Raw genomic sequence first — 22,914 nt, 5'->3', positions numbered from 1 at the left:
CCAAAATGTCATTAGTACTCCCTTTACCACAACATCATCCCCAAGCCACTTCGCATTACTCTATGGTTCGTTCACGATCTTCTACCCCACGTCCATCTACTCCGTTATCAGCACCTCCCACACCTGTGAATCCGACACACCTTCTACCAGCAGCAATGGAAAGAGCGAGAAGTTCAGAAACTGTATTAGGAACTAATCCACGTAGACATTTACCCGATCTAAGTAATAATGCGGAAAGAGAAGGTAGAAAACGGGAAGTCAGAGATACGATTTTAGCGAAAGGCGAATGGGAACATTTAGATCATCATGCTAGTGACATCAATGCAATATTACCTGAAACTCCCAGTTCTTTGGTATCCACAGATAGTAGCGATGAGGAAAAAATGGATTTAGATGAACCTGAAATGATTAAGCGATCTGAAGATAATAAAGAACAAGAAGAATTGGAATCGGAACCAGCCGTCGTCGAATTAGGTCAACCTATACAGTCATCAGAGCAAGAAGTGGCTGTACACTTACCTACACCACCAGAAGAAGGTAAACCTTTTGTTTGGGGGATGCCTAAATGGGGTTATGAGGATGATCGATGTCCTGTAAGAGATGGTGTCAGATTGATAAGCGCTGCTGAGGTGAGTTTATCTCTTTTCAAAATTAGGCTTCGGCCACAATATGAAACTGATGTTGCACGTTCGTCCCTTTCTATAGTTATCGCATCTCGTGGAAAGGCATTCGATGATCGATACCCCAAGTTCTGTCATGTTTCCTTGGTTACATGGTATAAGTGATGATGGTCAGAAAGGAAGAGACATGGCTGCGTTCTTTGGGTAAGCTTTTCGTATAACGAATCTCTCTTGATTCGAAGTGTTTTGCTTACTGATGTGATCTCTGATTTCCAGTCATAGTCCGCCTTTTGAACCACCTCCTTATCGAGGGTTATGTCTGCTGTTTTGTCCTCCTCATCCACTTGATGAACCTACTCATCCACCTAGACCTAAACCACAGAGGGCCGATACAGATAAGACTACTCAACCACAACCATCCTCTATAGCTATGCCACCACCTAGAGAAAGATCAGAAACCATGTCAACTTCCTCCGAATCATATCATTCATTCGGTACCACTGAAGGAACTTCACCTTCAATTGGTGAATTATCACCACAATTTGATAAACCAATCATAGAAGAGAATCCAATTTCTTACGAAAGTAACGACAACATCAATGGAGACGATAACGAGATGGATGTCGATGTTGCAATGCATCCATGTGATTCAAAAAGGGTTTCTCCCCTCGCACAAGCAAAAGGAGTTGATCAACCTCATCATCCATTACCTTGTGTAGGAGTAGACAAAATAGGTAATGCAATTGCTGAAGAAACTGATTCTTCTGCATCACATTCATCATCAGAAGATGCATTGTCTTCTTCTGAAGATGACTTGGAAGACGATCAAGGTCCAACATGTATTTTATTTAATGCTTTACATGTCACAGATTGTTTTGATTTACCTAAACATGTTCAAAACAGAAGTAAAGAATATAAAAAGTTAAAAGGTCAACATGCAAAATTTAGAAATGCAAGATTACCACATCAAATAAATTTAAGAAATCTAAATATACAGCAAATCAAATATTCTACAGTATCTGATATTGTGTTATATTCTAAAAATGGTGTAGGCCCTGGTATTTTGGAAGTTGCTGAACAGTAAGTGAAAACCATAAGATCCCTAAGTGTTCGAGCGATAGCTAATCCGCGAGGACATTTGTTCGATACTTCCAGAATTGCAAAAGCCCAACAAGATCTATGGGAGATCCGGATGCAAGAATTTTATCAACACGTCAATGGTAGGAATGAAGGTGAAGGTTCTACAGAGCCTGTCAAATATGGTGTATGGGTTGTAGTTGGTAAGTTCACTCTTGGATACATTAGAACCATAAAACACCTTTACTAACAACATGATTTATAGAATCATTCTCGAAAATCGAAAAACAATTCCCTGAATTAGTTAATATTGATTCTAAAGGTCGTGCTTTGGCTGACGCATACCAAACTGATTTGTTTGAAAGAGAAGCCAAAGAATCCAGAGCTATGACTAAAGGTTCAGAGGTAGTCGAAGGGTTCTGGATCGGAAATGACTGTGATGTTCCAGGTGGAGCTGATGACGGCGTTGGAGCCACCGTACCATTTGATCTATGCGTGAGGGTGAGTAGGGATATTACTGGCATCAAACCAGAAGTACATTTCGTTAACTTTTTCTAAATAGGCATCCGAATGTTCAGAAATGCCTTCGACTACCCATCTATCGACAGCGTACCAACATCTACTGGATATAGATAAACGCCGTCGACCAAAAGAAGAAGTTCCAGCTGCATCAACATCTTGGGTTGCCTCACCTGCCACAATTGCTTTGCGAAATCTTCTTTCTCCCAGTCCATCAATGCCCGCTACACCTATAAAACGAACTGCATCGCCTGGCTTAGAGGAAAGGAAACAACGATCAAAGTCCAATGCAGGTGATGACAAACTTCCTATGGATCATGAATATGTTTCTTTGGAATGTTCAGGATCATGTAGAACCATAACTGGACAAACGAGAAATTTGAATTATATGACGGATAAAGTGATCGAATTAGTTTATTTCTTGAGAAAATTAGTTGAAGGTAGAGATTCATCAGCATCTTCTTCTTCTTCAAATTCATTGAGATCAAAATCATCAATAGCGATACCAAATGGTAAAAAAAGAAAGGTTTTAGTACATTGTCAAGATGGATATACAGAATCATCAATTATAGTGTTAAGTTATATAATGTCATCTTTATCATGTTCATTACCTGAAGCTTTCTTACATTTACAAAATGTATCCAAAAGGAGTTTCTTTTTATATCCATCAGATAAACCATTATTAAAGAAAATTGATTTAAAATTACAACAAGATAGAAGATCAAAAGCAATGAAAATTTTATCAAATACAACTCAACCTTTGTCTTTAACTCCATCTTTATCCACTTCAAGTAGTAATACAGATGATTCATCTTCAATCAAAAGTAATTCATCATCAACAAATCCCAATACAACCTCTTCACCAAGATGGAAATCTTGGTCAATTGGTATGATACCTTTTGGAACTACATCTCCAAAAGATAAAACCAGAGAAAAGGAAAAAGAATTAAAAGCAACATCAACAGTTGAAATTGTTAAAGAACATTTAATTGAACAAGATAAAAATCCAAATCCCATCAAAGAAAAAATGAAAATTTGGTTTGAAGATAAAAGATTTGATGGATTTCCATCTAGAATCCTACCTTTTTTATATTTAGGTAATCTGTAAGTAATCGTTGCAAACATCACCCATTCATAACGAGCTCGTCTTTGTTTCAAATATATTAAGATCAATGATAATCACGACTAATCTGTTTTTCGATATAGGGAACACGCTGGAAATGCTGCAATGTTAGAAGCTCTAAATGTAACTCACGTCGTTTCAGTCGGAGAAAGTTTAATCAATCCAAATGATATGATGGATTTCCATCATTCGGTAAATGAAGGTAATACATTAGCTCAAGCAGCTAGAGAAGGTAAAATTAGCGTGTGAGTATACATAAATTATGTTCTGTTTTTATATAGCTATCGTGTATATTTGCTAATGAGATCCCTCTATGCGTGTAGACTTGACTTGACCGATGTTAGAGACGATGGTAATGATCCTCTAAGACCTGTTATTGCTAGAGCTTGTGCTTGGATAGAAGCTGCTCGAAGAGAAGGTGGTACCGTACTCGTACATTGTGTAAGTGGATTCACTATTCCCCTTGAATACCGGTAACGGTAACTAATGAAAGTCGGGTTCATAGCGAGTCGGTGTCAGTAGAAGTGCAAGTATTGTAATTGCTTATATGATGCAGTTCGAAAGAATGGGTCTGATGGATGCTTATATGATGTGCAGAGCTAGAAGATTGAATGGTAAGTTCTTGCTTTGTTGTTTCAATGATTCATACTCTTGGGAAGACCTGGCATTGATATTATAATTCGTATAGTCTTGATCCAACCCAACTTGCGTTTCTTCCATGAACTATTCGGATGGGAAGTTGAATTAGCAAGACAAGAAGAAGAAATTATACATAATAAAATTGAGGAATTAAAATTACAAGGTGTAAAAGATCCTCAAACACTTCAAATGATCTATGAAACTTTTGAATTCCCCACATCCAGTATGAGTTTGGATCAAAGTAGGAAAGGTAGAAGAAAGATTATGTATTCTTGGCCTAGTTTCTGTAGAGATTTGGTGAGTTTTTCTCACCTTCGTTCAAATTTCCCGCCATACTCTGTTATAACAGTCAGCTGATATAATCTTTGAATAGCATTGTCTTAATAGACGATTCTTGTGTAATTAGTATAAACGAATCGAACGAAAGACCTCATACTATTTATTGTATACTACGGTAACAACGATGCAATCACCAACGACTACATTAACGTCAAAGATCAATAATTAACGCTGTAATCAAATCAGAAAAGTACAAAGATCGAAAAATAGGTTGTTTCATTATACTACAGTGTGCCTAATACTCCATATTGTCTCCTTCCACTGCCTGTTGTCGCTTTCTATATCTAGTTGTCTTTGTGTCTTTCTCAAGAAAATCCTGTATTTGTATTTGTTACCGTATCTGTATCTGTATCTGTATTTGTATTTGTATATCATAGTTATAGTAGTATTTCTAGTTATAGGTATATTAGTATGCATAGTTGACTTGGATCAAGGTCATCCATCACATGTAAGCAGGTGATTCGACTTGATTTGATCATAGACTGATTTACCCTTAAAAGTTACGTATTTACGTATACTCGACTGTTTATTTACCCTAAAAAGGAATCTTGGTAGATAGGTGACTGTGCATACACAGTAGGATGATGATGATGGATGATTGTATATCCAGTAATATTAATCGTTATCGTATGATATCGTATCGAACAGGTCCTCTTTGCATACTTGTAGTTGACTTAAACCTATAAATTCGAATCGCAATATCACAATCTGTTCATCTACTTGAAATATCTCTTCAATACCAACCCAACGATAAAAGGCTATATCACGATTTAAACCAAACATAACTTTCAATCGGAAATACCGCAAAATTAAAAGTAATCTTTCACAACACGGCAACAAGGCACGAGAAAACATCGGAATTGAGAGGTCTTTCATCCATTTGTTTTGCTCACGACGGTCATCTTCGGGTTTTGTCTTGGCGTCATTTCTGTTAGTCAAGCAAGCTACATTCAAATTATTTTACCTTTATCATACCGTTGTATGATTTATGATTATCAAAGCTTGATATCGACACACAGGTTTTATCCAAAATTCACTGCTCAAGATAATATCTCAATAGAACTCGATCGAGGCGCGAAAAAGAGAGGTTTATAAAACCTATATTGAGTTAGGTATTAGTAGGAGAGAAGAGAGAGTATTTATCCAATATTCACGATGCGATCCATAAGTGTAGACCACTCCATTACAACAGCTACAACGGATGATAACCAGAAGAAGAACAGGTTAGATTGGAGAAAATACAAATTGTTAATATGGAGACATTTACATTTTGTTGGACCTGGATTAGTTTCAAGTGTAGCTTATATTGATCCAGGTAATTGGGCTACAGATTTAGAAGCTGGTGCGACGTATGGATATAAATTATTATTTATTGTCTTATTAGCTGGTTTAGCTGCTGTTGGTAAGTTTTTGCTGTCTTTGTCTTTTTCTCTTCATTATATTATTGTATTAACCTTGAAGGGATAAACTGACATGTCATAAATCTGTATAATAGTATTACAATTATTATCAGTCAGATTAGGTGCAATAACATCAAATTCATTACCTGCTCAAACAAGATTACTGATCTTGAATTTACAAGTCAAATATCCAAAATATAAAATCCCATTAAGAATCTTATTATATACATTATATTTTTTAGCGGAAATTGCAATCATTGGTACTGATTTAGCTGAATTATTAGGAAGTGCAATTGCTTTACATCTGTAAGATACCAATCTTCTCCTTATTCTCTTACTTAGTGTCTATACTAATGATACACTTGTTATATTTACTTCCTTGACACTTTTATAGACTGTTCCCCAAGTTACCGCTATTTGCTGGTGTCTTGATTACTGCAGTAGATGTCATGATAGTACTTGTTTTCTTTAGGTCAAATGGTGGTAGACAAGGAATGTTGTTTTTCGAGATCGTAATTGTGTTTTTGGTAAGTAAAGCTCTTTCCATGGTTTCTTGACAATATCCGTCAATCAAGTAATCAACACATAATCTGATTATTCAATATGCACCAAAATAGGTACTAGCTGTATTTGTCAGTTTCATGATTTTACTCAAATTGACAAAACCAGTCTGGAAAGACGTCTTCTTTGGATTAGTCCCCTCTAGTGTATGTCCTTATTATTGCAAACATGTCTTCTCTGCCTCTCAACTAACCATAAAATTTACACTTTAGACTCTGGTCAAACCTGGTGCTTTATATATCGGTGTCGGTATAATTGGAGGTAGGTTTTTAGTTCAATTTCACAACCTTCAACTCGAATTATTACTCAAATGTCTATCATTTTCCATAGCCACCGTCATGCCTCACGCTCTCTTCTTGGGATCATCGTTAGCCTCAGTCGATAGACTGAACATGTTACCTGTCGAACCAATACCCGTCAAAGAGCGAAAGAGAAGACCTTTAAATGCCAGTATGCCATCATTAAATCCATTCAGAAGAAGAAGACCTTTCGTTAAAAGAAGAGATTCAGATTTACCTGTCAGTGCATCAAATGCTCCAAATAACGAGATCGAATTACCTACTATATCAACGCAAGCTTCTTCATCGAGACAACAAATTACGACTTCGCCCACACCAACGCCATCTTTGAATGGAGGTAAAGATATTCCTACAGAATACGAGAACGAAACTAAAGATGATGATGAGATTGATTATTTGAAAAAAGTGAAAGAATATGAAATGAAAGTTAGAAAATTCGATAGAATAAAATGGGCAGATATCCACCTATTACATGCTACTGTAAGTTGACATCAAGCCAATCTTTCACCATAACGCATACAACAATATGATTTGATGACTGACAGAAAGTTTGGCCTTGAAGATCGATACAGCATTATCACTTCTTGGATTCGCTTTAACGATCAATTCATCAATTTTAACTTTGGCTGGTGCAGCTTTTTACTACGGAGCAAATAATGCAAGTGCAGATGATGCAGATTTGTTTGGAGCTTTCGCCTTGATCAAGAGTTATATTGGTCATGGTAAGTTTTCGTTGTCAAGTCCGATACTGCGTAGGCGGATCGAACTAATGTTTCACTCCCTTTAGCTGCTGCTATCATTTTTGCTTTAGCTTTATTATGCGTGAGTGCTTTGGTGAAAACGCTGAAAGAGATCCGTCTAAAGCTGATTTATCCCTTCCCTTGCATACAGGCCGGTCAAAGTGCTTCGATAACAGCTACTTTAGCTGGTCAAGTGGTATCAGAAGGATTTATAAACTGGAAAACTTCGGTGAGTTGAGCTCAGCTAACATCATTGATAGCTCAGAACTAAGCGAAAAGTTTTTGGAATCTACTTTTTCTAGCCCCTGATCCGAAGACTTATAACAAGATTAATAGGTGTCATACCAGCCGCTATCGTAGCTTCAGCAGTCGGACCAGCAGGATTGAATACAATGCTTGTCGCCTCACAAGTTCTGTTGTCAATTGTTTTACCTACAGTCATCTTCCCTTTAGTTTACCTATGTTCAAAAGATGAAATTATGACTGTTCAGGGCCCTGAATTGGACGATACTGCTCAACCTCAAGCTTCAACTCAAAATAGAAACGATGTCCAATCTGAAACATCAACATCGATTAATGATATCAATCCAGTGATATTTACATCAATGGCGAACGAGAACGAGAACGATCAAAATTGCAATGATCGAAATGTCAGATCAATTACACCTGAACAAATTGAACAAGGTGAATCCAAGAGAAGATCAAAATCTTATAAATCACCTAAATACGTAACTATTTTAGGTTATCTATTATTTAGTATAGTTGTCATCGCAAATGGTTATGTTATCGTTCAATTATGTTTAGGTAATGGATAAATATCTAGAGTTAAGATCAAGTTTAGTCAAATGAACCGAATCATCACCCTCTTTGATGGTGTTCCATCCCAAATCTGTTTCTTCTGGTTGTTATGCTTTATATAATATTGTTTAATTGATAATCCCATAATCCTTTTTTTGTTGTACTATATATTCATACATGCTGTATTATACATTGTTTGCTATTCATTAATCATACTGTCATGTATCGAATTCGCTGTAGTTTAGCTATGTCATGTTGTAATCGCATTTATCCTTCGAACATTTTGCGTTTACACTCACTCGGTCCTGTCTACACATACTATTTTTATGTGATTGGCGAGTTTAAACATAAATTGATTTGTTCATATCGTTATCATTCAACTTTTCATGTACATATATATATCATTGTTATACAACAGAAGTAAATTTACCTCATAATCGTGATACGAGACTGCCTGTGACTATTGCTGTAACTATTGACCAGCTCGTCTCAGTAGACTAACTTAATTGTACTTGATAAATCACTTCACCCCATTCACTTCCTTGCATAGTTCATCCTGCCCACGATTCAGCACCTCGCCTTAGAATCCCATATCTCCATAATTCCCACCAACACCTCTAATTCCCCCGCCCCCTCCACCTCCTGCTCCACCATAAGCTAAACCACCACCGAATTCTTCAGCAGCCATTAATTGATCAAATTCATCTATTCTACCTTTTCCTCCTCCTGGACCTGATGACCCACCACCTTTACCTGACCCTAATTCAAGTATATTTGCTTGCTATTCTCAACGAAAAATCACCAGTATCAAAGAGTGTTACAGTAATTCTTGGATGAGCATGATATGAAAATTATATGATAATGGACAGGGGAATGATGCTTAGACTCACCTTCTTCAAGTATTCTTTGCTTATACCTAAATGTTTACTCATAGCGGTTAACTCATTTTCTAATTTAGCAGCCAAATAGTTCGCTTGAGCTAATGAATTGCTTGAAATACTATTTTGATCAGATCCAATTGGTTTATCTTCGCTGAACGTGACTATGGAGGTAGCTGGTGTCGATCCTGGTAAGATTGAAGCGTTTATACGACCAGTAGTGATCTTCACATTCGATTTATTAGCTTGACTGTCCGTACAATAAATGCAGGGATGTTTGATATAGTGCAAGGATCGTCATTAACTTACCATTTCACCTAATATAGCAGTAACAGTCTCAACGGTCTCTCTACTACTTGGACCGACTCTTGCTACCAGATCATTTATGGTCATTCTTGAATATACTTCCTTCAATTGCAAGATTCGTCTTTTGGTTATACTCTTCAAGACTTGTTCGATTAGACCAGAATTGCAATCCTATAAACAAACATCATTAAATGGTAAGTTCGAAATCATATCTAAAAGTCCATGTACGGTACCGCAAAGAGGTTGTGCGTGTCAACTTACATGAGAAAAATCGGATTTACTAGCTATCTCCCTTACTCCACTCCAATTTGAGCTTTCATATCCTTTAGCTAAATCGATGTACACACTAGCGTTTTTATCTATAGCCCTGGTAACTGTGCTCGCTGTATATCGAGGGAATGATATACGCTAGAGAACGACAATATGTCAATAATGTCGTTCCTAGTGTCCTTAATCACAGTCGCAGACTTACTTTACCAGTCTCAAGTAATTCACATAAAATAGCTCTTTTTGCACAAGCTAACTGAATAGCTGATAGTGTTGCAGTAGGTAATGAGACAACCTATGACATATACAATCAGCTTGAATGCCATGGATAGACGTAGCGTTACGCAAGTGGAAACTCACAGTAAGGAAGTATTGTTTAGCTTTACCGTAATTCTTTAAAGCGGCACTAACGAGTCCAGCATGATGATGATATGTTAATATATCGAGATAATTGATTCCTGGCTAAACGAGTTGAGTACATGCATGTAAGCTTGAATCTGAATTTTTCGCTTCAGTACGGGTGAGGAGTAGCTTACTCCATTAACACCTAAGAAAACTTGATCCAGAACGAAATTACCAGCTTCGAAATTCTTGGCTATTAAGCATGCTTCTAAATACGCGGCGTATACACCGGAAAAGTTTCCTATTCTACATGATTTCGTGATTAAGGATCGAAGAGCCGGAATAGCTAGTGAAACCTAAATGACTTCTGATATCAGCTACTTGATCTACCACTTGGATAAGGTCAGGAAAAAGCTAACTTTTTTAAGGTGTTGAGCGAGACGAAGTAACCCCCAAGCGAGTTTGATAACTATAAGCAACACAATCAGATAAAATTCTGGTGCGACCCCTTATAAAGGCGAAAAATAGCTTACCTCTTGATGGAATCATGCTAAATTGTTCAACTTGCCCTAAGCTACATAACCTTACTGTAAAAGTAAGTAATTCCGCATAGTAAGCTTTTGATGATGATTGTAAGATGTCTAATCTTGCGGAACTGCAATCATTGAAATCGTATGAGCCAATTGAACTTCACAGGTAGAGGAGGGTGCCATCTCACACAAGATATGTCAGACCAGCGGTCATAGAAGTTACACTACTATCCTCAATGTTATATACTTCATTACTTTCACCACAACTTAAAGTTTGTTCACCCATTTGCTGCCTTTCTTTCTCCTTTAATTTAGCACCTTCCCATGGTTTCCCATTAGCTACATCTTGTAAAGTAGGTACTAGTCCTTGGAAAATTTGGAAAGGCTCAGCGATGTTTGTGATAAGGGTGATGACTTCTTCGGAGGTTGTTGGAAGTGGTATATTCTGTTGAGCCGATGAGGAGGAATTACCTGGTGGGTGGAATGCTGGATGAGCAGGGGCATGTACAGGAGCGGATGTGGAAGAGGAAGAGGAGGCTATTGGGGGTGCAGCTGTATTTGAGGAAGACCCAGAAGCTAAAGGTTGATTGTCGCTTGTCATCCTGTCTGTGCTGTTACTGGAGGACACGATGTGGTGAACGCAACCTATAAAGAGAGAAGATTGAAAGCTGAATTGTAGGAGAGGAATGTTCAATGATCAATTTCCAACTTGAACGTTCAGGCTAAACGTCAACCTTTTGGTTCATCATCAAGTGGAGGTCTCAACTCACAGCTCTTAAAGGATGTACCTAAATAAGGGCAGGTATGTATGTATATATGTTTATATGATTGCGGTGTATGCTCCTCCGGTTTCCTCGGCGGCCTGTGCGGGCTACTCTTAGTGTACTATTTCCGGGTATTGACATCTAAGATCTTACCGTAGATGACTTAGTTGTTGACAATTTGGGACCATGCTGTCCTTCTCCTTCTTTTTCTCTTCTACGTGGTTATTTGAAATGACGATATGATATGCAGGTGTATATATATAGATCGCTAACTCTTCTCTGGAATCCGTCTTTCTGTAGTCTTTCTCAAACATTTTCATCGACTACTCACCACTTGCACAGCTATATACTGTCTTGCTCATAGATTATTAACCATGTCTCTCATCTCAACTCCTATCACCGAGCTGTGTAAGCTATTCCCTTGGCTGATGTAGTAATCAAAATGAGTCAAATAGCTAACTTCTCTTGTCATGATAGTTAGTATAAAACATCCCATTCTCTTAGCGTGAGCTGCCTGATACCGCACGATGCCAGAAATCTTCAGCTAACGTTTGATATATATAGAGGGATGAATGTAGCTGCTGGACCTGAGCTTGCCGCTGCAGTATCAAATGCTGGTGGTTTGGGTGTCATAGGTGGATTAGGATACACGTGAGTCGATATCCACTTCACTTCCTTGTCGATACATACATGCTGACGACTGATACTGCGATGAAGACCGAAGCACCTGAGAGGTATAATCAAAGAATTGAAAGACTCATTAGATTCACCTGATCTACGTGAGTACCATATACTATATCAATCAGTCCTAATGCCTGCGCTAGTCCTCTCAAAAACGACGAGCGACTCATGAGCTGACACTATCTCAAATAGCATTCGGTGTCGATCTTTTGATCCCATCCACAGCACCTACAGCAAGAAAAACAAATTACGATTATACAAAAGGTAAACTTGATGATCTGATTGATGTAATCATTGAAGAAAAAGCAAAACTATTTGTATGTGCTGTTGGTGTACCCCCTAAAGATGTTGTTGAAAGATTACATAAAGCTGGTATATTAGTCATGAATGTAAGTATACTTTAGCTGTATCTTGTGTACTTTCAACAAACAGCTAATCGAAATGGAATAGATGGTTGGAGCTCCTAAACATGTAAACAAAGCTTTAGATGTTGGAGTCGATCTGATATGTGCTCAGGTAAGCTGTCATTACAAGCACTAGCCTCCTAAAATAGCTGACATTATGTATACAGGGCGGAGAAGGAGGTGGTCATACAGGTACAACAGCTACATCAATTCTGATACCCGCTTGTGTAGATCTATGTAAGGGCAAAAAGTCCCCTTTGACTGGACAGCCCGTGAGTTACCTTACCGGGAGATATCTTGCTGTCCTGGATTAGCTGACTATACGTTATAGGTCCATGTTATTGCTGCAGGAGGTATATATGATGGAAGGGGATTAGCAGCTTCATTGATGCTCGGCGCCCAAGGTGTTTGGGTTGGAACTAGATTTGTCGCTAGTACTGAAGCTGCCGCTCCAAAGAAGCATAAGGATTTGTAAGCTGGCCAATAGTTTTCCCTTCTGTGGACGAGCAGCTAACCTTCGTGTCTGTCTCCCATAGAATTCTGAGTGCAGACCATGGCGATGCAGGCACAACGTTGATTTACACAGGTCGACCATTGAGAGTCAGACAAACTGATTATGTCAAATCTTGGAATGGTAGACAAGATGAAATGTAAGTTAAGTACTCAAATATGATGGAGAGATACTTACCGACTGTCCAACTTGTTACAGTCTCGCACTAACGAAACAAGGTAAATTACCACATGACCTGGAATTAGAGAAACATCCCGAGAAATCGATTGAAGGCAGATCTTGGTTAATGGGTGATGTTAGTGCTATGATCAAGGTGAGCTATCAGGTCTTGACAGGTGTCCGACTAAAGCTTTGACATTCCTGCAGGAAAGCTGACCTGATTTGATCGACATAGGACATCAAACCAGCAAAGGAGATTATAGATGATATGGTTGAAGAAGCTAAGGAACAAATTGAGAGGGCACATGGTTTTACTCAAAGCCAAGGTGTAAGAGCGAAATTGTAATAACGGGTGCAGTTCCGCTGCGATTCATGCGGATTTCCATGCTCAGTTGCAAGGATATTAGGGTATATTATGATGCTAGTTCTTTTGATACTGTACAATAACTTTATATGTAGGATAGATATATACATCAGGTAGAATCATGTATGCACTGCTATTACTAATTGGTAAAGCTAAAAACAAATAGGTCATTATGGGCTTGTCGTGTTCTGTATACACTCAAAGGTAAATGAGGTAATACCCATCTATGCATGGGAGGACTATGAACTAAATATAAAACAACGGAAAGATGCACTATAGCTACAGATGAGATATCCTATAATGTACAATAATGATACAAGAAACCGGTTGGCTGAACGTAAACTAAGATGATACACATGTGCAAAACTAAGGAAACAAGAGGAATGAACGAAGATAATTAAAAGATTGTCTATGATACGTATCTGTAACGATCAAGATTGAAAGTTGTCAACGGTGAAATGATTCAATGGGTTGTAGGTGAGTTTCTAAATCTTCGTCGTTTTATCGTTGTTGTTATCTTTCTTGTTCAATCATAGATTTTTCATCATCTGTAGATGACGAGTCATTGGATTCATTTGATGAAACTGATGATCTTCTCCTAATCGTAGGGAAACTTATATCAGCTTTGTTCATTATCCTCACATACCAAAAAAAGAAAAGAAAACAAATGAGATGAATTATGACTCACTCAATATCTTTTCTAGCAACTTCCCATAATTCTTGAGTCCATTTAAATAAACTATTTGAATATTTTCTTTTCTCTTTTGATACCTTTTGTTGATAAACTTTATTGTCATTCACTTCACTTGTTGGCAAATTGGAAGAAGATGTCATTTTGGGTGAACTTATTGGAGAACTATTGAATACTTGATCTTGTGAATATTCGGCTTGTGGAGTTTTTGGGATATCGTTTTGAGCATGAGCGTTTGAATAAGTTGTCATTTTGTTTTTTTTATGTGTTTATTTTGTGTAGTGATAACTTGGTTGACTGACAGTTGACCTTTTAAGCAGAATAAAAGTGTATCGGTTTATTTGTAAGTGCTTTTTCTTATATAGTTTTTGGTTATGAAAATTCTTCTATGTTATCAATAGTAATTTGATGCTTTATGAAATATGTTTGTTCTATTAATTTTTATCGTAGAATGAGCTTGTATGTGTATGTATATAATTCTTATTTGTATTTGGTGTAAAAAGACGAAAAAAAAAAAAGGATCAAACCGAAGCAATCTATATATATGTATTTGTAACTATCTCACCCAAAAGCAAAGTCACCCAATTGACTACTTGTCAAGTAAACTAATAAGGCTAGAACCGAAAGCAGAAAACTAAAAAGCTATGAAAAATTAAAAAAAAAAAAACAAGATACGAGCTATGAATCATCAATCATCATCATATCATCATTAGCATCATCATCATCATCATCATCCCCACAGAACCTAAAAGGATAGAACAAGATAATCCTTTCTAACACCACACAAACACTGGAAACTGTCCTTTGTGTAACGACTAGGGTCTAGGGTAAGATGTCCAAAGGATGGGATGTCTGGGACGTTTTCTGGGATGTTAAAAAAACTCAGAGTTTTTGTCTGGAACAAACAAAATGACATACTACAAAGTAACAAAAACCAAAGCGAAGCAAAGCAGAGCAGAATAAAAGAAAGTTCACAGATAAAAGAAAGGGAAAACAGAAAACAAAAAAATGATATCATACCTTAGCTGGAATCAGGATCACCCCTACCTTCCCCACCTTATCTCCAAGCATATTTTGTGAATTTTATTCTCCGATAAGTTAAAGCTTTAGTTCTGTTTTTAAAGTTAAAGGAAGTTCTTAGTTACCTTGACATCATCAAGTCAAGTAACTTTGAAACCTGTTTTATCGTCATCAAATCCATTAAAAAATAAATAGAAAAAAGCTAAGACTTGAAAAGCTCGGACGCTGAATTTTCTCATGCTAATTTAACTTACCGTTACTACTATACGAGTACTACTGATGATCTCATGACCCCTTTGCTTGTTCAGTAACCCTTAGTCCCGCAAAAGATAAGTGAAGGAAAGACCCCTTTGCTGCTCCAATACAGTTAATTGTGCATTAATTATATCCCTGGTTCCTACAAACCAAATCTCCCAAATTGAATGACGGGACTGAGTATATACAGTATAGTAGTAATTGTTATTCCAGCTATGAAACTAAACTTTACGAGTACCCTATGTTGATCCCAGCTTTTTCAAAGACATCTATCCGCATTTGTTCTGTTGATCTCGCCGACATACTATTTCGTGTTGAAATGATTACCGCTCCACAACTGTCAACTGTGTGGGATTTTCATATTATTCATCTTTTGGTTTTTTTATTTAGTGCCACACCAGGTGACGTACCTATTTTATGTTCCAAGTACCTTTATGACGTAACCTCCCTCACTATATTCCCTAATTAGCGGGGAAAAAGGAGATCTGCACTTGTGTTTTAACGCTAAAATATGCGCCACATCTAATTCATTGGACGGACGTTTCATCTCCGGAAAGTAACTTATGAAACTGTGTGATAAGGAAAAAAACTAGATATCAGAGTGAATATAATCAAGCAATATATACGTTGATGTTCTGTTTGGTATCCTGTCACATGCAAAAGCGTATGTTAATTGTTAAACAACAACGTACTGTTCAAGTCACTAAAAATACTTTACATCAGATATTACAATTTTACAGTTGAATAAAAGCCAAACCCCAAGATAAGCTAAAAGCAAGATATGATAGTATAGAATCTAGATTACAAGTTGAAACAAGACGTAGAGTTAAAGAAGAGATAGAATAGTATGCGAACGCATTCTATATTAATGGTTTATGCACGATCATCTTTCCCAATGATCCTCCCAAGATAACATATGACCAAACATGATGGACTGGTAAATTATTCAACCACATCCTAATTATGCTCTACATCCATAGGTAGCGGAGCTTGATCGGTGAATATACTTCCATAATCGAATGAACCTTCTTCCATTAGACTTAGAATAGTTGCTGCGGATCTAAGAAGGATCAAAGCGAGATGTTAGTGATTAACGATGGCATGTAGGAACAAATGACGAATGACGAAGATGCAGGGCCGGAATACAAGCAAGAAGGCCAATACTGAAGAGAAAAAGTTGTATGGCGGAGAAGAGGGAAGGGAGATTGGAGCAAGATGCAAGAAATGAACGAGGGGGTCAAGGGGGAAGAAGAAAGGCTTTCAGTGTTCAGACTAAGACTCACAATCCACCATTCGCATTATTCCCTTTCAATCCATCAGAAACAGTATCCATACCTTCTCCGGCTAAAGCTTCACCACCATAACCCATACCATTTAATCCATAATCGAAACTAATTTGATTTGTATTGGTATTCCCATTATTGTTACTATTATGATTACCATTACCACTACCGAAATTATTGAAATTATTCTGATGATTATTATTGTTATCAAATGAATTCATACTATTATGATGATGGTGATTAAGAGAAGGACCAGGTGTATGTGAATGATTTCCAGTTAACATGATATTGCCATTCGTTGGTGTTGTATTTCCATTAGGAGTTATAGTTTCGAATCTATCAAATGGTGCTGAAGGTTCACCTAATCCATTATTATTGTTACTAGTGTTTATATGTGCAGATGAAAAATCGTTATAAGAATTTGAGTTGGAATGTTGATGATTTGTATTACTAGAAGATGATGTTGTACCAGCTTCAATAGCTGACATATCAAAATATGCTGAAGTATTGAATAAAGCGTCCAAATCATTTGATAAATTTGTATCATTCTGCATAGAAGACGGTAATTGTCCAGGTCCAGGTAAGGATGATGTTGAAGCTGGAAAATCCATCATTGTTCCTGGAGAATTTTCATTAAATGAACCACTTTGATGAGTTGCGAATCTCTTAGGTACAGGTCTTAACCATGCTGGAGATGGTCTGGATGTGGAGTCTGGTACTCGGGGTGAATTGACAGGAATGTTACAGACTAAGCGAATTATAATAAGTAATAAGTAATAAGTCTTTGGTTTCACCAACGGAAGGGACTGGGAGAAGAGGCAACGAGATGGATCACTCACTTCGGCAGAACTCATCAATGATATCTGCTGATCTCAATCCACATAAATATCTACCACTAAACCTTCTCAATAGACCAACACAAGATCTTAAACCTTCAATCGAAGGAGCTACAATAGGTCTGAAATCTGAATCTCTGCAGTTTAAGATGACAGCTACCAATGTTCTTCCTGCTTGAGCAAGTTGATGAATGACGTGAACACCGTCTACGTAGCATGGTACAAAGATCAGTATGAAACGCGTAGCCATATCAAGTAGCGTCATTCATTCCATGAGAATGGATATATCCGTGGGATTGGAACTTACAATATGTCATCATACCACGCTGAGACTATAGAACCAACGGCAGTATATTAGCAAAAATCACAATATTGAAAAGACTTAATATCGAGATAGGGAAATCAAAAACTCACGATATGTACATGGTCCGCAATAATGCATAAAGCACATTGCATAGCTTTTCTACATAAATCGATATGTCTTGCTCTTTCCTCTTGAGTTGACGCAGGCATTGCTACGAATCCTGAAAATCTATGTCTGTAAATGATCATTTTGACTAAATGTTCAAGCTATATCATAGAAAAGTAGAAAAATCACTGGAATCAGTATCATTCTACATTTTTCATCATAGCTTATTCACCTTGAGGGTAGTGGATGAAGAGGAAAATCGATGATTTGGAGGGAAGAGCTTCACTTACACAATGTAATCTTTCAGCTTGAGTAATTCTAATTGGATCTCTACTTGCTGCAGTATCATTGTCATAATGCCAATATTTTGGTAAGATTCTTGTCCATTCTTCCAATAAACCTAATTCATCTTGTAATGATTCATTTTGTGGTGATCTTCTCGCTATTGTTGCTGCGGCTTTAGCTAAAAATGGTGATGTAGGGAATGATGATGGTCTTGTAGCTGAGTCAATAACTCCCTATATCCATACAAGAGAAGATAATCAATATATGGTTTCACGCAGTATCTCCAGAAAAAAATAGAATATATATTTACCTCTAAAATCACATGTAATCTGATTGCAGCTACAAAAGCACACATTCTACTTTGTTCATCGATACTTTCATCTTTTATACCTTCTGCGGTCAGATTTTCGTCATCCACTATAAGTGGTTCCGTAACATCACAATCTCGCAGATGGATAATAGGTGGTCTACCGAATAGAGCTATAGAGAGGATGATCGGAAAGGTCAGCTTATTCTTGTTACACAAGTTTTATACGAATAGTAATAAAGTGAAACTCACCGGCAGATTGTTTGTCCCATGAATAAATTGACCAGAAAGTACGCTATGAATACGAGAGAAAAGCGTTAGCTGATCATTCGATTTCTTTACTTGTTTTGTTGTATTGGATAAGAGAGAAATTGACTGTATCTCACCTTTCTAGTCTCCTTTTCAACCGCATCAAAATGATCATAACCATCTACAGATCTATGTAAACCACCATCTAAACATAATGTAATACTTTCAGCTTGTAAAGCAAAAGCTTTTGATAAATTACCTAAACCAAAAGCATAAATTGCAGCTAAAAAGGCAGCTTGAATTGAATATAAAGTTGGTCTATCGGCTGAAGGTAAATCTCTTAATCTTTTAAATAATTCAAAATATTGTTTTCCAGCTGTTGAAGGATCATTTGAATTTGCTCTAACTCTAGGATCATCAACATGTCTTGAAGATAATGTACATACAGCAACGATAAAACATGTAAATCCAGGTTCACCCCATTGTTGAGGATTTGCATAATCTGCTAAGAATGATGGTACATGTAAAAAAGGCCATAATAAGTGACTTGTTGATAAATAACATCTTACTAATGTATCCATTAAATCAGGTGGTATAACTCCTGTTATAACTTTCCATGATGCTTCAGGATTTAATGTTTGATGTGGTCTTGGTGTACGATCGGGGAAGAATCTTTCTTTCCTAGGTCGAGAGCCAGCGCCTCGGCCCATAGGTGACGCTGTTCTTCCACTTCCACCGCTTCCTATTCCCATTGAAGATGATCTTCCTTTAGCAGGTACCGATGCTGATCTGACCTGGGAACCTGTTGCTGGTGAGCTAACTCTGCGCGGTATGGAAGGTGCATTGGCAGGTGAAATTGATAGTGTCGAGTTTACAGGTGAAGCTAATACATCTGGAAGTATATCAAGTGGGTTTTCTTCACCGGTTTCCTTTTGAGCGTTGGCAGCGGTAAGAAGGTGGAGTAATGGGAAACCGGATGTAGCTCCTGTAAAATACCGATATCGTACATTGCATCAGTATCATATCGAGACTATGTCCTTCGGAATGATCATTGGACTCACCCTGCCATTTAGCTTGACCGATTTCATCTTCGTAAAAGAAACTCATACCTTCCATTCTTTTAGCTAATTCATCCATACCAACTTCTTCCCTTCTTTTAGTTAAACCTGGACCTACTCCAATCCCAGCCAACCAGTTACTCAAGGCACTCCCGTTACTATTGTTATTGTTTGAGGAAGTAGAAGTGCTTGTATTGTTGTTATTATTATTTGTCCAGTCCGCTAAGAGAGTAGAATTTGGTCCATTGTTATTCAAACTGAAATTGTTGGTTGATGAGGAAGACGAAGGCATATTCCAATTCAGGTCTGCAAGGAAATCTGAGCCATTGTAGTTTGTTGGCCCACTGTTATTGTTGCTGTTGGAAGATGAAGAAGCTATGCCGAGCAGACTATTAAGATTCAGGTTATTTGTATTCACTGATGAATTTTTATTATTATTTGTCGATTTTAAAGCTTCCACAGCAACTGAAACACCATCAATTGTGTTACCTTCTTTTAACCCTATTCCAGTTCCACTACCTAACCTTGCATCCAATGTTGATAAGAATGCATTATGTACATTCGGCGGTACATCTCTCAACATACTTTCCAAAGCTGCTAATCTAGCTTCGAGATTTGTCGATCCATCTCCTCCGCCTACTCCATTTTGGCCGCTGGTCAAAGAAGCTAAAGTTGCTCTTAGCGGTGAATGTGGTCTTTTAACTCCCCCCGATCCTCCTCCTCCTCCTCCTAGATTATTAGAAGTTGATGATGTTGAAGAATCTTTCTGTTCTTTATTTTCCTTAGAATTTTTAGGTTGTTTAACAGTACGTCTAGAAGGAGTTTCAAATGTACATTGATTATTTGATTGTTGACATGGTGTACATGGATGTTGTGTATCACATCTTATCTTTCTTCTTCTACATCTATCACATGCATGTGCTAATCTTAATCTAGGTCTTTTGGCTGATTCTAATGATCCATCATTCATATCTTGATCCATTAAATCATTTTGTGAGTGTTGTCCTCCATTACCACCACCATTATTACTAATACTGCCATTTATGTTATTTTCATTTCCTCCATTTATTGAATTCATACTTGATGACAGATCATTACTACTATTCTGCATTTGGTTATTTGGTATTATCGAATTATTATTTGTGTTACTGGGATTAGCTAATGAAGTTGCAGTTGAAGGTGACGTCGACTCTTTTCTTTGACTAGGTGAATTTGCTGTGATATTCGGTTTGACATCATTCATATTTGTATTAGATGGACTGACATGTTGTTGAGGTGAACTTTGTTGTTGTTGTTGACCTTGTCCTTGAGAAGGTGAAGATTGAAGTAAAGCAGGATCCATCTTTTCTCGGACTATCGGATCCTTTGATATGGGATCTTATCGGTTAATATGTATATGCGGGATTTATAAGTAAGTCAAGTGAGATAAGTATCCTTTGGCTACTGTTCCATTGGAGAGATCTGTTGCTTGAGATAGTTTGCTTAATCTTGAGGGAGGGAGAGTTGAGGGATGAGAAAGACGATAATGATCAATGGTCGTGTGAGGAGGATATACAATAACAAAAAAGCAAAGTAGAAAAGAGGGGATCATCTGTTCTTGTCATGTCAAAAAGAATGTGTAGATATTTACGGTATATTTACCATCATAAGTGGGTTACTGTGGTTACTACATTCAGGTACTCGTACAAAATGCGAAGTCGGTATTTACTTAAATCATTCCCCTCTTTTACATGCCTGGCTTTGCCGATTATAAGGTGGAAGATACCGCCAATGATAAGCTAGTACTAATAGTAGTTAACGGGTATAGAAAGCGGTGTGGTATAGGAAGGATCATGACAATGAAAAATGAAAGAACTGCAGCACACCGCACACCGATCACTCTACGTCCATAGCAGCGGAAAGAAATTTATTCTGATTGATATATAAGTAACATATTTCTCTTTCTTCTCCTGTCTATCTACAAATTATATACACATGCGCACATTTCACTCTACAATTTACTTTTTGATCTCATGAAAATTACTCTCTTTCTCCATTTACGTATATTTTCCAATTTAGTCTCTTCTGTTCCATCTTTATTATGTCTGTAGTCATTCGCTTCTTCGATTATCTTCTCTTGGAGCTTCGATGACATCAAATCCATCTGAGTCATTGAACTTGGATTATCATTTTGGGTGATTATATCTTCGTCATCTTTTTCTCTGAATCCTCCCAAATTGTCATGTGAATCTGGTTCGAATTGAAGATCTGACAATTCACCTTGCTCTTCTGCTTTGGTCTCTTCGAAAACGATTAAAGGTGGATAATCTTTATCTTCTGGATAAGATTGAATATGATGTAAAATGACTTTACAGAATTTTTTATCACAATCCCAATCGCATCTTTCACCTTGCCAAATCCCACCATTTTCATCTTTTGGATCATATTGATCGTTTGGAGTACACAAATGATCTCTAAATGATACTTCAATTCTAACATTTGATGGTTTAGGTAAATATGATGTATGCATATTATGAATAACCAATTTCTTCAAATACATTTTGATGAATGGATAATTAAGGAATTCTCTGAAAGAGGCATAACCACATGCAGATTCATTCAATCTAAAATCGATAAATGAAGGTGATAATGTATGACCTAAAATTTCAAGTATGTCGCTATACGTTTGTGATGATGCGAGCGAAGGTGCAATGATTCGAAGGATCTTCAAGTTTGGAAATATGATTAGAGGTTGATCTTCGATAAGTCTCATGAGTCGGGCGATCAACTCTGCCGCCTCGGGATCGGATTTGGGGTTGATGGGATCACTGATCATCTCTTGAATACTTGATAAAATTTTGAGAATTCTGTTTCTAGTTTGATCGACCTCATCATTGAGGCCAGAATCGTTGGTTGCATTCGCACCTCTATCAGAATGGCGATCTTTCAGGTATGTAGAGAGTAAGGGGAATATCGAGTTGACAGATTTAGCATTCAAACTGAAGCACCGATATAGGTAAGGCAAGATCGCAAGTGAAAACTTTTGTGAGCACTGCGCGAAAGTCGCGAGTGTCCCAAGTGATCCAGTCGATTCTAGCACTGAGAATATCTTGTCGAATATGTCCAAAGGAAGTGCCTCCAACTTGGAGGACGGCTTTTGAGTAGACATGGTAGAAATTCTTAGATAGATGTTTTTTGTGGCTTTCTTGGTTGAGGTGCTA

The 22,914-nt window shown here is 37.4% G+C and overlaps 7 protein-coding genes across 7 annotated transcripts; 3 read left to right on the top strand and 4 right to left on the bottom strand.

Annotated features, from left to right (window-relative positions):
- Positions 1–5: 5 nt before the first annotated feature.
- Positions 6–4,384, top strand: L201_002385 (uncharacterized protein; the record flags this gene model as incomplete). The annotated part of the gene is made up of 12 exons (XM_066218161.1): positions 6–629; positions 706–824; positions 897–1,700; positions 1,776–1,900; positions 1,963–2,198; positions 2,260–2,656; positions 2,717–3,320; positions 3,423–3,584; positions 3,663–3,780; positions 3,845–3,953; positions 4,028–4,275; positions 4,352–4,384. The coding sequence occupies 12 exons, from the start codon at positions 6–8 to the stop codon at positions 4,382–4,384; spliced, it is 3,579 nt and encodes a 1,192-aa protein (XP_066074258.1).
- A 1,088-nt stretch (positions 4,385–5,472) lies between these two features.
- On the top strand, positions 5,473–8,132 carry L201_002384 (uncharacterized protein; the record flags this gene model as incomplete). The annotated part of the gene is made up of 10 exons (XM_066218160.1): positions 5,473–5,719; positions 5,813–6,023; positions 6,112–6,244; positions 6,335–6,424; positions 6,491–6,539; positions 6,609–7,057; positions 7,140–7,299; positions 7,365–7,399; positions 7,469–7,546; positions 7,620–8,132. 10 exons carry the CDS (start codon positions 5,473–5,475, stop codon positions 8,130–8,132), a joined length of 1,965 nt encoding a protein of 654 aa, XP_066074257.1.
- Positions 8,133–8,695: 563 nt separating this feature from the next.
- L201_002383 (uncharacterized protein) lies at positions 8,696–11,039 on the bottom strand (the record flags this gene model as incomplete). Its single annotated transcript, XM_066218159.1, has 10 exons — positions 8,696–8,896; positions 9,006–9,218; positions 9,303–9,470; positions 9,561–9,707; positions 9,772–9,861; positions 9,927–10,028; positions 10,103–10,264; positions 10,328–10,377; positions 10,442–10,563; positions 10,627–11,039. The coding sequence occupies 10 exons, from the start codon at positions 11,037–11,039 to the stop codon at positions 8,696–8,698; spliced, it is 1,668 nt and encodes a 555-aa protein (XP_066074256.1).
- A 537-nt stretch (positions 11,040–11,576) lies between these two features.
- L201_002382 (uncharacterized protein) lies at positions 11,577–13,303 on the top strand (the record flags this gene model as incomplete). The annotated part of the gene is made up of 11 exons (XM_066218158.1): positions 11,577–11,610; positions 11,680–11,707; positions 11,767–11,853; positions 11,920–11,981; positions 12,076–12,272; positions 12,334–12,399; positions 12,455–12,559; positions 12,619–12,758; positions 12,824–12,937; positions 12,997–13,111; positions 13,193–13,303. 11 exons carry the CDS (start codon positions 11,577–11,579, stop codon positions 13,301–13,303), a joined length of 1,059 nt encoding a protein of 352 aa, XP_066074255.1.
- Positions 13,304–13,834: 531 nt separating this feature from the next.
- On the bottom strand, positions 13,835–14,263 carry L201_002381 (uncharacterized protein; the record flags this gene model as incomplete). The annotated part of the gene is made up of 2 exons (XM_066218157.1): positions 13,835–13,919; positions 14,010–14,263. The coding sequence occupies 2 exons, from the start codon at positions 14,261–14,263 to the stop codon at positions 13,835–13,837; spliced, it is 339 nt and encodes a 112-aa protein (XP_066074254.1).
- Positions 14,264–16,244: 1,981 nt separating this feature from the next.
- On the bottom strand, positions 16,245–21,056 carry L201_002380 (uncharacterized protein; the record flags this gene model as incomplete). The annotated part of the gene is made up of 10 exons (XM_066218156.1): positions 16,245–16,347; positions 16,571–17,318; positions 17,410–17,613; positions 17,714–17,738; positions 17,821–17,976; positions 18,106–18,333; positions 18,411–18,580; positions 18,660–18,702; positions 18,794–19,641; positions 19,718–21,056. 10 exons carry the CDS (start codon positions 21,054–21,056, stop codon positions 16,245–16,247), a joined length of 3,864 nt encoding a protein of 1,287 aa, XP_066074253.1.
- A 648-nt stretch (positions 21,057–21,704) lies between these two features.
- On the bottom strand, positions 21,705–22,862 carry L201_002379 (uncharacterized protein; the record flags this gene model as incomplete). Its single annotated transcript, XM_066218155.1, has 1 exon — positions 21,705–22,862. One exon carries the CDS (start codon positions 22,860–22,862, stop codon positions 21,705–21,707), a length of 1,158 nt encoding a protein of 385 aa, XP_066074252.1.
- Between the last annotated feature and the right edge of the window lie 52 nt (positions 22,863–22,914).

This window comes from Kwoniella dendrophila, chromosome 3, assembly GCF_036810415.1.
Source record: "Kwoniella dendrophila CBS 6074 chromosome 3, complete sequence".
Classification (NCBI taxonomy): Eukaryota; Fungi; Basidiomycota; class Tremellomycetes; order Tremellales; family Cryptococcaceae; genus Kwoniella; species Kwoniella dendrophila.
Note: the sequence above shows the minus strand (reverse complement) of the source record. Positions and strands in the feature narration are given on the sequence as shown.